The 13,902-nt window shown below is 40.3% G+C and overlaps 1 protein-coding gene across 3 annotated transcripts in view; it reads right to left on the minus strand.

Moving 5' to 3' along the window:
- trpc1 (transient receptor potential cation channel, subfamily C, member 1) overlaps positions 1-13,902 on the minus strand; it is a 93,669-nt gene that overhangs the window by 16,907 nt on the left and 62,860 nt on the right. For all 3 annotated transcript variants that reach the window (XM_043702776.1, XM_043702775.1, XM_043702774.1), the window contains one exon: positions 11,041-11,184. In XM_043702776.1, the coding sequence (XP_043558711.1) occupies positions 11,041-11,184 (144 nt within the window). The remainder of the gene's footprint in view (positions 1-11,040; positions 11,185-13,902) is intronic.

The following is a 13,902-nucleotide window of genomic DNA, read 5'->3' on the forward strand; positions in this document are numbered from 1 at the left end:
CAGCCTTCCCTTTCACCCTGACAGGAATATACTTTCTCTGGATTCTCGTTATCTCAATTCTGAAGACTTCCCATTTTCCAGCCGCCCCTTTACCTGCGAACATCTGCCCCCAATCAGCTTTCGAAAGTTCTTGCCTAATACCATCAAAATTGGCCTTTCTCCAATTTAAAACTTCAACTTTTAGATCTGGTCTATCCTTTTCCATCATTATATTAAATCTAATAGAATTATGGTCGCTGGCCCCAAAGTGCTCCCCCACTGATACCTCAGTCACCTGCCCTGCCTTATTTCCCAAGAGTAAGTCATTATTCCTAAATTATGAATAAACTGCTACACCAGGGTGACATTAACTTTTTAGAATTGAGATTCAAAGACTTCACCAACTCAGATCTGGTTAAGGCTCAAACTGCACAAATCCAACACAGTATTTGGGCATAATTCTGTCAAATAAACTAGTCTTTGGGACTCTTTATATCATCAGCAGAATTGTTGTGTAAATGCAGTACATGGAGGAGAGAGGCATCAATGTACATTTGGTTTCCTTTCTCAAAGACAATTATTAAAAACCCCTCATTCACCATTAATTACTGATACTAGTGAAATTGGCTTAGTAGAATCCCAAATGACACTTTAAATGAATCAATGGTGAAATATGAATGTGTACTCCTACTTTCTTATAGTGGCCTCCTGGTTGTTTGTACACTTTTGACAGTGTTGACTTTTGAAAAAATATTCCCTTAATAGCAGTCCTATTTAATTAATAACATCTCAAAAGGGATGTTTTGACTGTGAAAGAAATCGCTTGAAATCATAAAACACTCAGGTCTGTGATTTTTTTTTTTAACAAGTTCCTCGTCCTACTGGAACACAACCAGTACTTATCTGGTGCCTGCTTATTTTTAGAATTCCAAAAGCCGCGAATATCGTGTGGGCTAGTGTGCTTGGTGCTTCATTACAGGCTGTACTGCTGGAGATTTGAGTCTTCGTGAAGGATAAATGCATCAAAACATTATAGGAATCTTATTCGATCTCAGTGTAGAAGTGTGCTGAATCTTCATTTTACATAATATAACACGAAATGCTTAAACATTGAAGTTACTGAATATTAATCATAACAATGCTGACAAAATAGTTTTTCTATAAAATTAAAAGGGAGACGCAAGGTTGTGAGTGATAGAACCCATCAAATGCATGATTTGCTCCACTGCATTACATCGGCTTCCTCCAAGTACTTATTTCTATTAGATTTATACCATTACTTGTTCCCTATTACCCACAAGTTCTCAGTTGATAGTTATAGAGTTACACAGCATGGAAACAGACCCTTTGGTCCAACTCATCCATGCCTTTCAGAAATCTTAAACTAATCTGCTCCCATTTTACCAGCATTTGGCCCATATCCCTCTAAACCCTTCCTTTTCATGTACCCATCCAGATGCCTTTTACATGTTGTAAGTGAACACAGCTCCATCACTTCCTCCGCCAACTCGTCCCATACATGCAACACTAGCTGTGGGACAAAGTGCCCCTCAGGTCCCTTTTAAATCTTTTCCACTCACCTGAAACCAATGCCCTCCAGTTTTGGACTCCCCTACCCTGGACTATTCACCCTATCCATGTACCTTATGATTTTATAGATCATTAGAAGGTCACTCCTTAGCCTCTGATGCTCCAGAGAAGAGAGCCCCAACCTATTCTGCCTCTCCCTATAGCTTTCACCCTCCACTTCCAGCAACATCCTTGTAAATCTTTCCTGAATTCTTTCAAGTTTATCAACATTCTTCCTTCAGAAGGGAGACCAGAATTGAACACAGTATTCTAAAAGTGGCCTTTCCAATGTCCTATGCAGCCACAATATGACATCCTATCTCTTACGCTCTACGCACTGAACAATGAAGGCAAGCATACCAAATGCCTTCTTCACCATCTTATCTATCTGCGACTCTACTGTGGTGCCGTAATTTACATTCATGAGCCTTGCCAATGTTGTCCATGTTAGATTTGGTGTTAGTTGTTCTTCTTATTCTTCACTTCAAAGGTACTGTTGTTGTTGGCATCCTTCCCTCTTGGTAAGATGGTGGAGATGGGATTCTTTCATATGACACTCTAACATTGATGGCTAAAGAGACCAGTATGTGGAAAACAGATTCAGCTATAAAATGCCACATGTAATGTTTATCAGATGCCATTGTGGGACATCATTTTTGTGTTGTTCCCTGTTGCCAAACTGTTGTAGCCAATGATCATCAGGGCAGCACATGCTAGCCCACAGATGATGTCACCATTTCTTATGTTGCTAACTGGTACCTCCCAAGCATGTGAGAGAAATAATGTTTAGGGCCTTTGTGTTGCACTTGGAAACATCCTTGAAATGAAGCTCTGGGCATCCTGCTGGCAATATAGCTCTATCTACTCCAACACACAGAAAATGCTCACTATGTGATTTTCTTCTTTTCCTGTGAACAACCGAAATCACTTCTGCTTGACAAATATTAATATACTTGCAAGATTTGGCTTCCAGAGGATTGTCACATTCTTCATTTTGTTCTTCCAAAAGGTTCTCAGAATACGTTATAAACAGTGAAGATGAAAATGGTTTTGCTTCCTTTTTTGATAGATTTAAGTTTTTTTTGCTTAATTCATTCACAGGATATGGGTGTCACTGGCTGGACCAGCATTTATTGTCCATCTCTAATTGCTCAAGAAGGCAGTAAGAGTCGACCACATTGCTGTGGGTCTGGAGTCACATGTACGCCAAACCAGGTAAGGATGGCAGACTTCTTTCCCTGAAGGACATTAGTGAGCCAGATGGGTTTTTCCTACAATCAACAATTATTTCATGGTTGTGATTAGACTCTTTAGTCCAGATTTTTTTATATGGGTCCCTGAGATTAATAGTCTAGCCATAATACCATCACATCCCCATTTTACCACATATGCAACGTGTTGAGAGCACAGAACTCATAAACCAGGATCTTGATAATTGTCAGCCTGACATTATTCCACACACATTTTATGAATCAATCAATGGCGATAAGCTGCTTTTTCCATGCGTGAAATGATTTCTACATAAAGACACAGGTTGTTTGTCACTGTGGGCACAAGGTAGGAAGTTTGCTAACCATTTCCAGCCAGGTCTTTTTAGCATGATCAAAGTCAGAGATGTGACCACAGTCTTGGTTTTCTTCACACTTATAATTCGGCAGAACAAGTTACATGCACCAGCCTTTGTAGCAGATTTCCATGTAGCTCTATCAGCATTGTCACAGAGTCATCCAGCATGGAAACAGACCCTTTGGTCAAACTCTTCCATGCCGACCTGATATCCTAAATTGATCTAAACCCAATTGCCAGCATCTGGCCCATACCCATCTAAACCCCTCCTATTCAGGTATTCATTCAGATGCCTTTTAAATGCTGTAATTGTTTTAGTCTCCACCACTTCCTCTAGCAGCTCATTCCATACACACACGACCTTCTGTGAAAATAGTTGTTCCTTAGGTCCCTATTAAATCTCTCCCCGCTTACCTTAAAACTCTGCCCTCTAGGTTTGGACTCCCTTATCCTGGGGAAAATGAGCTGAAAATGTGTTGCTGGAAAAGCGCAGCAGGTCAGGCAGCATCCAAGGAGCAGGAGAATCGACATTTTGAGCATGAGCCCTTCTTCAGGAAAAAGACCTTGGCTATTCACCCCATCTATGCCCCTTATGATTTTATTAACTGCTACAAGGTCATCCCTCAGCCTCCAACGCTGCAGAGAAAGTAGCCCCAGCCTATTCAGTCTCTCCCCATAGGTCAAATCCTCCAACCCTGGCAACATACTTGTAAATCTTTTCTGAACCCTTTCAAGTTTCACAACATCCTTTCTTTAACAGGGAGACTAGAATTGAACGCAGTATTCCAAAAGTGACCTAACCAATGTCCTGTATAGCCGCAACATGACCTCCCAACTCCTATCTCAATAAACTGACCAATAAAGACAAGCATACCAAATGCCTTCTTCACTATTCTGCCTAGCTGTGATTCTACTTTCAAGGAACTACGAGCTTGCACTCTTTGTTCAACAACACTCTCCAGGACCTTACCATTAAGTGTATAAGTCCTACCCTGATTTGCCTTTCCAAAATGCAGGCACCTTGGTTTTATCTAATTAAACTCTATCTGCCACTCCTCAGCCCACCGGCCCATTTGATCAAGGTATTCTCTAATCACAATGTATTGTGCTTTTGTCTTCTCTTTCAGTCTGGACAGACTGTCGAGGCTGTCCTTGGACCCGGAATACAGGTAAGTTCTTTTCATACCTGCAAGATGACAAACGGCAGGGGTGTGGAGGGGAAAATACCAAATAAAGTAGGAGCTAGGACACAGGCTTGTTTCATTCCATTCTATACCCAGGAATTGTCAGAGGTGTTGCCATCGAAATATATATATTACACTGAATTTTGTCCTGGAAGGAATGAACAGGTAATTTCCACAACATCTTGGAGACTCTTGCTATGCTGTCAGTGTCAGAAAAGTAAAGTAAATAGGTATATTAAAAAATTCTAAATCAACCAGAGATGTTATGATACACCTGTGGCGCAGAACCCTGGGTGTCCTGGCCAGCAATAGGGACTACCACGGCAACACAACAGTTCCTCACATCACTACCTGTCTTCGTGGGGTTTGAATCCACATCCTCAGAACATTAGCTTGGGGGTCTAGTTACTAGCTCAGTGACATTACCAGCACACCTCTGCCCACATCCTATTTTCTCCTTCTTCAGGAATTCCTCAGGATGGATGATGACTTGCTTCCACACTGATTTGACAGTTTCTAGACTGACCAATAAGTTAAACTGCCACACGCAGGACAGGTGGTGCTTGTAGGTTCAAGTAGATTAGTCTTTGTGTTACGACATGGGGTAAAACACCTCCCCCCTCCCTTACTAATTTAAACCTGCAATACAGAAATGATTTAAACCTTGCTGTAATCTGTTAAAATTTGAAAGGCAAAGAACTATCCCAAAAGTCAGTATTTAAAGTAAAAATTAACTACTTTTTAACAAGTCTAACAGAGACTAATTAATTAACAACTATTTACAACTCATTTATCTAAACCTATCTTTTACCTCTACACCACCACCACCCCACCCCCACCTCACAATACTAGTCCGATAAAACTGCCGATTAAGATTTACAGAAAAATCCAAATTTCATAACCAACCAGCTGTCAAATCTTCTCTTGGTATCTTCCTCTGTAGGTTTGCTCTCCAGGTCAGTGTTGATGTTTTTTCTCCTGTGCGAACTCCTTCTCCACGCAGGTACCTCTCAGAGTTCTCACTAGTAACCTACATCTGTTGGTCTTTTGGCAGTTCTCCTCCAACTGTTCAATTTTTTTCTCTGTTTCATACCCCAAAGCATCGGATTGTTTCATTGGTGTTAATATTGTCAAAATACTAAGTTCAAATTTGATTGGAGTTTGGTATTTTGGGGCATAATTTAAACTGATTGGCTGAATTTGAATTTCTTTTTGTCTCCACGCAACACAGCTAATCTAGCTATTTGACCAAATGTTACATTGCTACCTTGGTGCTCTGACAGGTAGTTCTGCTAACTTTTAACTCTCTTAAAGGTACAATACCCCTTACACTTCATAACATTTGAAGGTTCATGAGTTTTCTCCTTTACCTCTACTTTGCCTCTGCTTGCTCACAACAAAGTCTCATTCCCATTATTCCCCAAAGGCAAGAAGAGGGTCTGTCTGATGATATGTTTCAAAAGAAACTGTTAATTGGATTTCTCAAATGCTCCAGCAGACACTTGGTCCTACACTTGACTTTCTGTTGGCGCATGGAGATCAGGTCCACTGTACCTCCGGCAGGACAGAAATCATAGGTCTGTGCATCTGTATATACTCCATCTAGATGTAGATGACTCTTTTAAGCATGATCCGAGGTCAATTGTTCCCAGTGTTGCAAAGAAATGGGACATCCCCGGCATATGCTCCCATCTCCTTTGGTTTTTTTGCACAAGATCATTTTTGCATCACATATGTCCTGTGGGATGGATCCGACCTACCATCAGTGTAAGAGATCCTGAAAGCATGACAGGAGATGTGACTTTGTAAACTTCAGCAGTTTGGCTGGGATTTCATCCTTGATGAAGGAGGGCCTCCTGCTTTGTAAGCAGTCAGTGGCCTTTTCAAGTTCAAAAGTCCGGGCACTTTGCCTAACTCAAGCATGACAGGAACCATAAAAAGACAAATGTATTTTGTGAGGCATCAGCATTCTCTTATTTTCTTTTCAGCACTGTTGAAAGAAAACCATTGAGTACAAGATGTATTTATTTTCTCCTCTGTGTGGATATTGACTGTCTAATACACAATTTCCCACAGTGGCCTGAACTGCAATCATGTGCTCAAAATGTGAGGAATCTTGGGCTTTGTTACTATAGCATACAGAAGAGAAATCTTTCAGTAGCATTTTGATTGGGATTGTGGCGCCTGACAGGAGCTTCATGAGTAGTTGCTGTATTTGCCACGTTTCTGCTTTTACACAGGTTTTCAGAAGCAGTACTAAAGCAAATCTTTTCTCAAACGATGAGATGGAAGGTGAAAATGTTTGCAAGAGGAATCAAAACAACTAAAACCAAACCAGAATTCTGAGTTTGAAACTCAATTCTGGACATTTTGGTTTGAGGAAACCTTTTGCTTGTTGTGGGTCAGTTAGATGAGTCATGGGGAATGGGCATTTCTAGGTCAGATCAGGGAATGGAGAATTTATGGAAAGTATGCAAGTACATCATTTGTGTTAAAGGGTTTAATCTCTGGCCCTACAGGTCAGGAACTTCGGTATAGTTCAATATTTACAAAAAGTTGAATGGAGTGCTTTGGAGCCTCTAGAAAATTGCACTTTGTTCCTTCCTAACGGTGTCAGACATTCACCCTCCAATTTCTTGCTTTTTAGAAGGTATAGGTCATAGTCAAAGCCATGACTCCCAATCAGTCTCTACGTCCACCTAGACTGAAGACTGATCTCCCTGTTTTCCTTGAATGACCAAGTCTCTGAAAGGCTAATATGTGCTCATGTACAGTAATGTACATTCTGGTATAACGCAACAGTTGTGTTCCTTTTCAACCTCGCACTATAGAAAATCGTGCTGGAGAAGACTGCTATTGAAAATTGCTATACCTGTTCAGTAGAAAGTTCATGTTATCCAAACAGCGCCTGCAGTTCATCGATTGCATTATAGTCAATTTGTGTAGTTTTGAAGAAGTGCCAGGTCAGTCATGGGAATGGGCATTTCTGGGTCAGATCAGGGAATTGATTAAGCCAGAATTTGAGGAAAGTACTTAAGTATATCAGTTGTGTTAGATTTCTGGCACCTGACTGCCTGTCAGGAAGTCCAGTACAGTTGAACAGTTATGAAAAGCAGAATAGAGTGCTTAGAAGCCTTGGGATGTTTTTCATTGGGGGGGGGGGGGGGGGAGGGAGAGCATGGCATTAGAGAATAAATGGTAGGTGGAGGTAGAGCTCAAAGAAAAAGATGAACAAAACCGGAGGTTACTGGAAAAGGTCAGCAGGTCTGGAAGTACCTGTGAAGAGAAATCAAAGTTAATGTTTCCGGCACGGTGACCCTTCCTCAGAACGGGTCACCAGACCAGAAACGTTAACTTTAATTTCTCTTCATACATAGTCTCAATCCTGTGAGCTTTTCTAGCAACTTCTATTTTTGTTTCTGATTTACAGCATCCACAGTTCTTATGGTTTTTATTTGAAAGAGAAGAAAGGTTGGACAAAAGAATGGATTACAATTTGTAACAATCAGCCTAAATGAATGAATAGCTGCTAATGGGGACTATTAGTGGTTAACAATGGGTTGTGTGTAATAGCAGACCTTGTGATAACAGAGGGGTTGGGCTAAGGACATGGGAGAAGATGCTTGTGGGGGATGGGCTAAGATCAAGGGAGAAAATGTGTGTGGGACATGGGCTAAGGACATGGGAGAAGATGCGTGTGGGGGATGGGTTAAGGACATGGGAGAAGATGCGTGAGGCTAAGGACATGGGAGAAGATGCGTGTGGGGAATGGGCTAAGGACATGGGAGAAGATGCGTGTGGGGGATGGGCTAAGGAGATGAGAGAAGATGCGTGTGGGGGATAGGCTAAGGACATGGGAGAAGATGCGTGTGGGGAATGGGCTAAGGACATGGGAGAAGATGCGTGTGGGGGATGGGCTAAGGACATGGGAGAAGATGCATGTGGGGGATAGGCTAAGGACATGGGAGAAGATGCCTCAAGCCCGAAAATTGTTGAACCAATACTGAATCCAGAAGGCAGTAGAGTTCCCAAGCTGAAAATTTTAGTCGTTATTCATTCTCCCAGGCTGATTGTTATCCACTCCTTTTGTCTGTCCAACTGTTCTCTCTCTCTTTGGGCTCTATCTCCACCTATTGTTTACTCCTTACCCACCCTATCTTCTGCATAAAAAAACTTTTTCCTAATTCGGTCAGTTTTGAGGAAGTGTTACTGAATCCAAAATGTTACTTCTGATTTCTCTCCACAGATGCTACCAGATCTATTAACATTTCCAGCAATTTCTGTTTCTGATTTCCAACATCCACAGTTCTTACATAGCCCTAGCATCTGAATGGCCTATCATGTTATTCTAATGGCATATTTACTTATTTGCATTTGATCTTTGAAAGTTATTTTTAAACTGAGACAGCTAATTTATTATTTTTTTAAACATTGTGCGCTAGAATGTATCCAGATTTCTATCCTTAGATGATATGTCCTACAGCAAGTTTTGATTGTGAAAGTTTATCATTTTAACTTCTTAATTTATGCCTGCTAAAAATGAGCCAAAATACAGAACTTTCATTCACATAATTCCTCAATTTGAGGACATCCCAAAGTGATTCACAGTAAATAAAGATTTGCAATTAGTAAAGTACTTTGGGACTACAGTCACTGCTGCCATTTATGGGAGATGCAGCCAATTTGCATCCAACAAGGCTTTACAAATAGGAAAGGAATAAAAAAAAGTCAGATAAATCTGCTTTTGTGACATTGGTTGAATGAAAAACAATTGCCTATGAATGAGCAAAACTCCTCTGTCCTTCTTCAAATAAGATTTAAAAAATCACACGATACCAGGTTATGGTCCAACGCATTTATTTGAAAGAGCTACCTTTCGGAGCGCTCTGAAAGCTAGTGTTTTCATATAAACCCATTATACTATAAGCTGGTGTCATGTGATTTCTGACCTTGTCCAACCCAGTCCAACATTAGCACCTCCACATCATGATTTCTTCAAATAGTCATGGTCCATTTATACGCATCTGAGAGGGTGGTCAGAGTCTTACTTGATTTTAAAAAATCACCTCCAACGGTGCAAGCCTTCACTCTTTTGTTATGGACCACCTTTTAGCTGAGAACATTCCTCCTTCCCATGCAGGTACAATCAACAATTATTTTAGTAAATGATTGATAAAATTATTGGAAGGAAGATATGTATCTTCCTCAAATGTAGTTCACTGAATAGAAATTAATTACCTGGGACTACCTTCCCCCCTCACTTTTTTTTATATTTTGTTGGCATGTGGCTTAAAGACTACACAGTCTAAAAGATGTTTACTTCTGTGGCTGTTATGATCAATTGAATTGAAAAACATCATTCAAAACATATGCAGCCAGAAATTAGTCAGCAGCTCCAAAAAGGAATGTGATGTGGAAACAGCACAATGTAGATGAAACTATAACACAAATGACAGCAATGTCAAAGCTTAAAACACACACTGCAACATGCCCTCTGCTCCTGCAACAAAAAAGTGTTGTCCCTTTATTTTAGCAGTTACTTACTAAGATATAGCCTGTCTCATTTATGAGCCAAAACTTTATAGAAAGTCACATATATAGTAACACAGCTACAAAAACTCCTTAGACAGAAAAATGGTCATGCTCACAAAAAAACCCACAAAATCATTGAAACTTTAGGTGTGAAGTTTAGCCAGTGTCAAAATATTTGCAGTGCAAATATTTTTAGTATAACAGTACTTGCTATATAAACTGTTGATTTCAAACTTACTAAAGGTGATGGCAGGAATAGACAATGCCCATACTGTTTCTGTTTGAGATTTAGAATTCAGGTCAGGCTGGTGCTCGAAATGGCAAACTGAAGCACATAAGGCTAAATGGTATTATCTCATGGCCTGTAAACAAAGTTTGTATCTTTTATTCTATAGGCTTCCTTATCATTGCAATATCATGAATGCAAGATGCACAGGAGATTTCAAGATAGGAGGGAAGAAAGGGAAAATCAGAGTGCAGGCCAACTCTTCAGATTTCCTGGCAGCTGGTTATCCGGAAGAACTGATGGACAAGTCAGATCAAGACGCCTTTGTGGGACAGTCTAGGACCAGACATAAATTCTCAGATGAAAGGGTCTCACAATTGAGATAGAGATGAGGAATTTCTTCTCTCAAAGTTGTGAATCTGTGGAATTCTTTGCAACACAGAGTGTGGAGGCTGAGATAGACCGATTCTTAATCAGAAAGGGAATTAAGGAAAATGGGGAAAAAGCAGGAAAGTGGAGTTGAGGATTATCAGATCAGCCATGATCTCACTGAATGGCAAAGCAGACTCTGCAGGCTGAATGGCCTAGGTCCACAATATGTGTTATAGAGAAGGAAAAGTGACAAAACAAATCTTTGAAAAAAAATTATTTGATTATGTAAGATAAAGAGAGGGGAAAATAATAAACAATGCTCAGAAAATGAAGAAGCAAAAATGCTAACACACACAATAGTGAGGTGTTGCAAATGGGTACAACATATACAGGATCTCAACTGTGTTTGGGATGAGCAAGAAAGGCAGTGCATGCACTGGCCTAGATAGACAGAAGATAAATTAGAGAGAACAAATCAAGCAAGGGCAATTGGTTATTTATCTCAATGACTGGTTCAGAAGTACTGTTATCAGAAACCTAATTATCTACCCACAACTTCGAGCACTGTGTATTCTACAGGGTGCAAATAATTAGATAACATGAATACAATACCTGCAATGGTCCAAGGATGGAACTAGTCGTGTACACAAAGAAAAGCCGTAGGTAACTGAGAATGTTGCCAAAAGCAAACAGACCCTCTGCCACTAAAGTGGGATGGAACGCATCCCAATCCTTCCTGTCTCCAATCGCATGGAACTAGAGAGACATTGGAAAATTTCACAGTTTGCACAAGAAATAACGTGACTTAGAGATTACATTTACTTTTCAAAAATAAACATGCAATTATTAATCCAAAAATATAACCATTATGCAACTGTGGATAATATAACCATTATCCACAATACTCTCCTTGCATATTTATAAGGGTTTTCAATTCTATCTAGTCATGATACTGTGTTTCATGGTCAATGTCACAATTTCCAAACAACCAGCTAATATCTGAATGCTTCTGGAGAAGCTTGGTAAATAGGCAAAGGGACTTGCAGTTGTTGCATTTTCAAAAACCACTGTCACCAGTGCATGATGTTCTGGTTTGGGTAATTTGTGACCACAAATCCTCCTTTATTGCAAGAAAGAATAGGGAGTTTTTGCATTAACTAGCTAGCCATAATTACCAATGAGTCTCGAGAATATTTATGTTCCCTTCAGGCAGTACTCCACAGTCTCCACTTAGAGACTGCATGGGGGGGGGGGGGAAAGAGAGTGCCATGTAACATGAAAATTAACTAACTCCTTTGGAGTATCATCTCACACAATATCTGCCCCAAACATTATTCCCCTCACCCAGAGTTAATCATTATATATTCACTGGAATTCAATGTTAAGCAAGGGTGAAATTATCCATTTTGGGTTGAAAAGGAATAGATCAGGGTACTTTCCAGATGGTATGAAGTTAAATACAGTGGATGTCCAAACAGACTTGAGGGTTCAGGTGCACAGACCTATAAAATGTTACGAACAGGTGCAGAAAGTAATCAAGAAAGCTAATGGAATGTTGACCGTTATATCTAAAGGACTCGTGCATAAGGTTGCAGAAGTGATGCTGCAGTTATACAAAACCCTGGTTAGACCCCACTTGGAGTGAACAGATCTGGGCATCACACTTAAGTAAGGTTGGATTTGAAGGGTTACAATGTACGTTTACAAGAATGATACCTGGATTTCAGGGGTTAAGTTATGTGGAGGGAGTATATAAATTAGGCCTGCTTTCTCTGGAATTTAGAAGGTTAAGGGATGATCCTATTGAAGTCTTCAAGATATTAACAGGAGAGTGTACATAAAAATGAACTATTTCCACTGTTTGAAGCTTCTAGAACTCAGGATCATAGTCTAAAAATTAAGGTCAGACCATACAGAGAGAGGTTAGAAAGCATTTTTACACATAAAGGATGGTAGAAGTTTGGAAGTCTCTTCCAGAAAAGACAGTGGATACTCGATCAAATTGTTAATATTTAAATCTGAGATAGATACATTTTTGTTAAGCAAGGCTATTAAGGGATATGGGCCAAAGGTAAATATATGGAGATTGGCCACAGATCAGCCTTGATCACACTGAATGGAGGATCAGACCCGAGGGTCTGAAAGGCCTACTCCGGATCCTATATATTACAATTACCACTACCAGGCTCCCCAAAGGTCATTGACTTTACAAATGCAGGAGACTTCACAATCTTCCTAAAAAGCACTCTCTTCAGACATGGAAGAATGACAGCTCTTCTCCTGGACCACTGTTCACTTTGATTCTGATTCTTCTGACCAAGATTCTTGATTTTGGTAGATGTTTAATCTCTTGGATATCCTTTAGAGAGGATGTTGCTCTGGTAGACCAAGTTATTGGGCCATTACCTTAAATGGAGTATCTTTAATCTCCTGAATTCCCTTTGCAAAAAAAAACCATGTTGACTCAACCATTTGCTCCATAGCCTTTAATCTCATTAATGTTCATCAGGCGATTATTGCTGCTTTATTTAAACAAGTAGTTTTGTCTTTGCAATGATCTTGACTTCTGGACCATGCAATTCACTTTTAATTAAAACAGACAAACGTTTCACAGTGTCATGGATCTTCAGGCCAGGTGGTAACAACTTATTTTTGATGAGGTCTTAAATCTTTGGAAACTGGATTGGCTTCCATGGACTCATATGCAGCTCAACTCTACTTTGTTCAAGCAAAACTAGAGGGCATAGGTTTACGGTGAGAGGGGAAAAGATATAAAAGGGACCTAAGGGGCAGCTTTTTCGCGCAAAGGGTGGTGAATGTATGGAATGAGCTGCCAGAGGAAGTGGTGGAGGCCGGTACAATCACAACATTTAAAAGGCATCTGGATGGATACATGAATAGGAAGAGTTTAGAGGGATATGGGCCAAGTGCTGACAAATGGGACTGGATTAATTTGGGATATCTGGTCAGCATGGTCGAGTTGGATCAAAGGGTCTGTTTCCGTGTTGTACATCTCCATGATTCTATGACCTTTTGAAGCCATTCTCTTGCGCCCTTATCAGTAATTTCATCAGATTCTGTCTTCAGTTTGGGTTCTGCTATAAGTATACCAAGCACAATGAAGTTTTTGACTGTTTACTCCTTGTCTGATTGGTTGGTTTCTGAAGCAGTTGTTCTCGTCTCTAGTTAAATTACTCCAAAGATGTTGAGGTCAGGGCATGTTTGTAGGTTCAAAAATTAAGAGTGCGAACTGTGAACCACAGAGATAGCCAGAGACCTTTCCCCAGGACAGGATTGACTGGTACGAGAAGAAAAAGGTAAAAACAATGACTGCAGATGCTGGAAACCAGATTCTGGATCAGTGGTGCTGGAAGAGCACAGCAATTCAGGCAGCATCAGAGGACAGGCAAAATCGACGTTTCGGGCAAAAGCCCTTCATGGCTTTTGCCCGAAACGTCGATTTTGCCTGTCCTC

The sequence above is a fragment of the Chiloscyllium plagiosum genome, chromosome 13 (genome assembly GCF_004010195.1).
Source record: "Chiloscyllium plagiosum isolate BGI_BamShark_2017 chromosome 13, ASM401019v2, whole genome shotgun sequence".
In the NCBI taxonomy this organism is placed as follows: Eukaryota; Metazoa; Chordata; class Chondrichthyes; order Orectolobiformes; family Hemiscylliidae; genus Chiloscyllium; species Chiloscyllium plagiosum.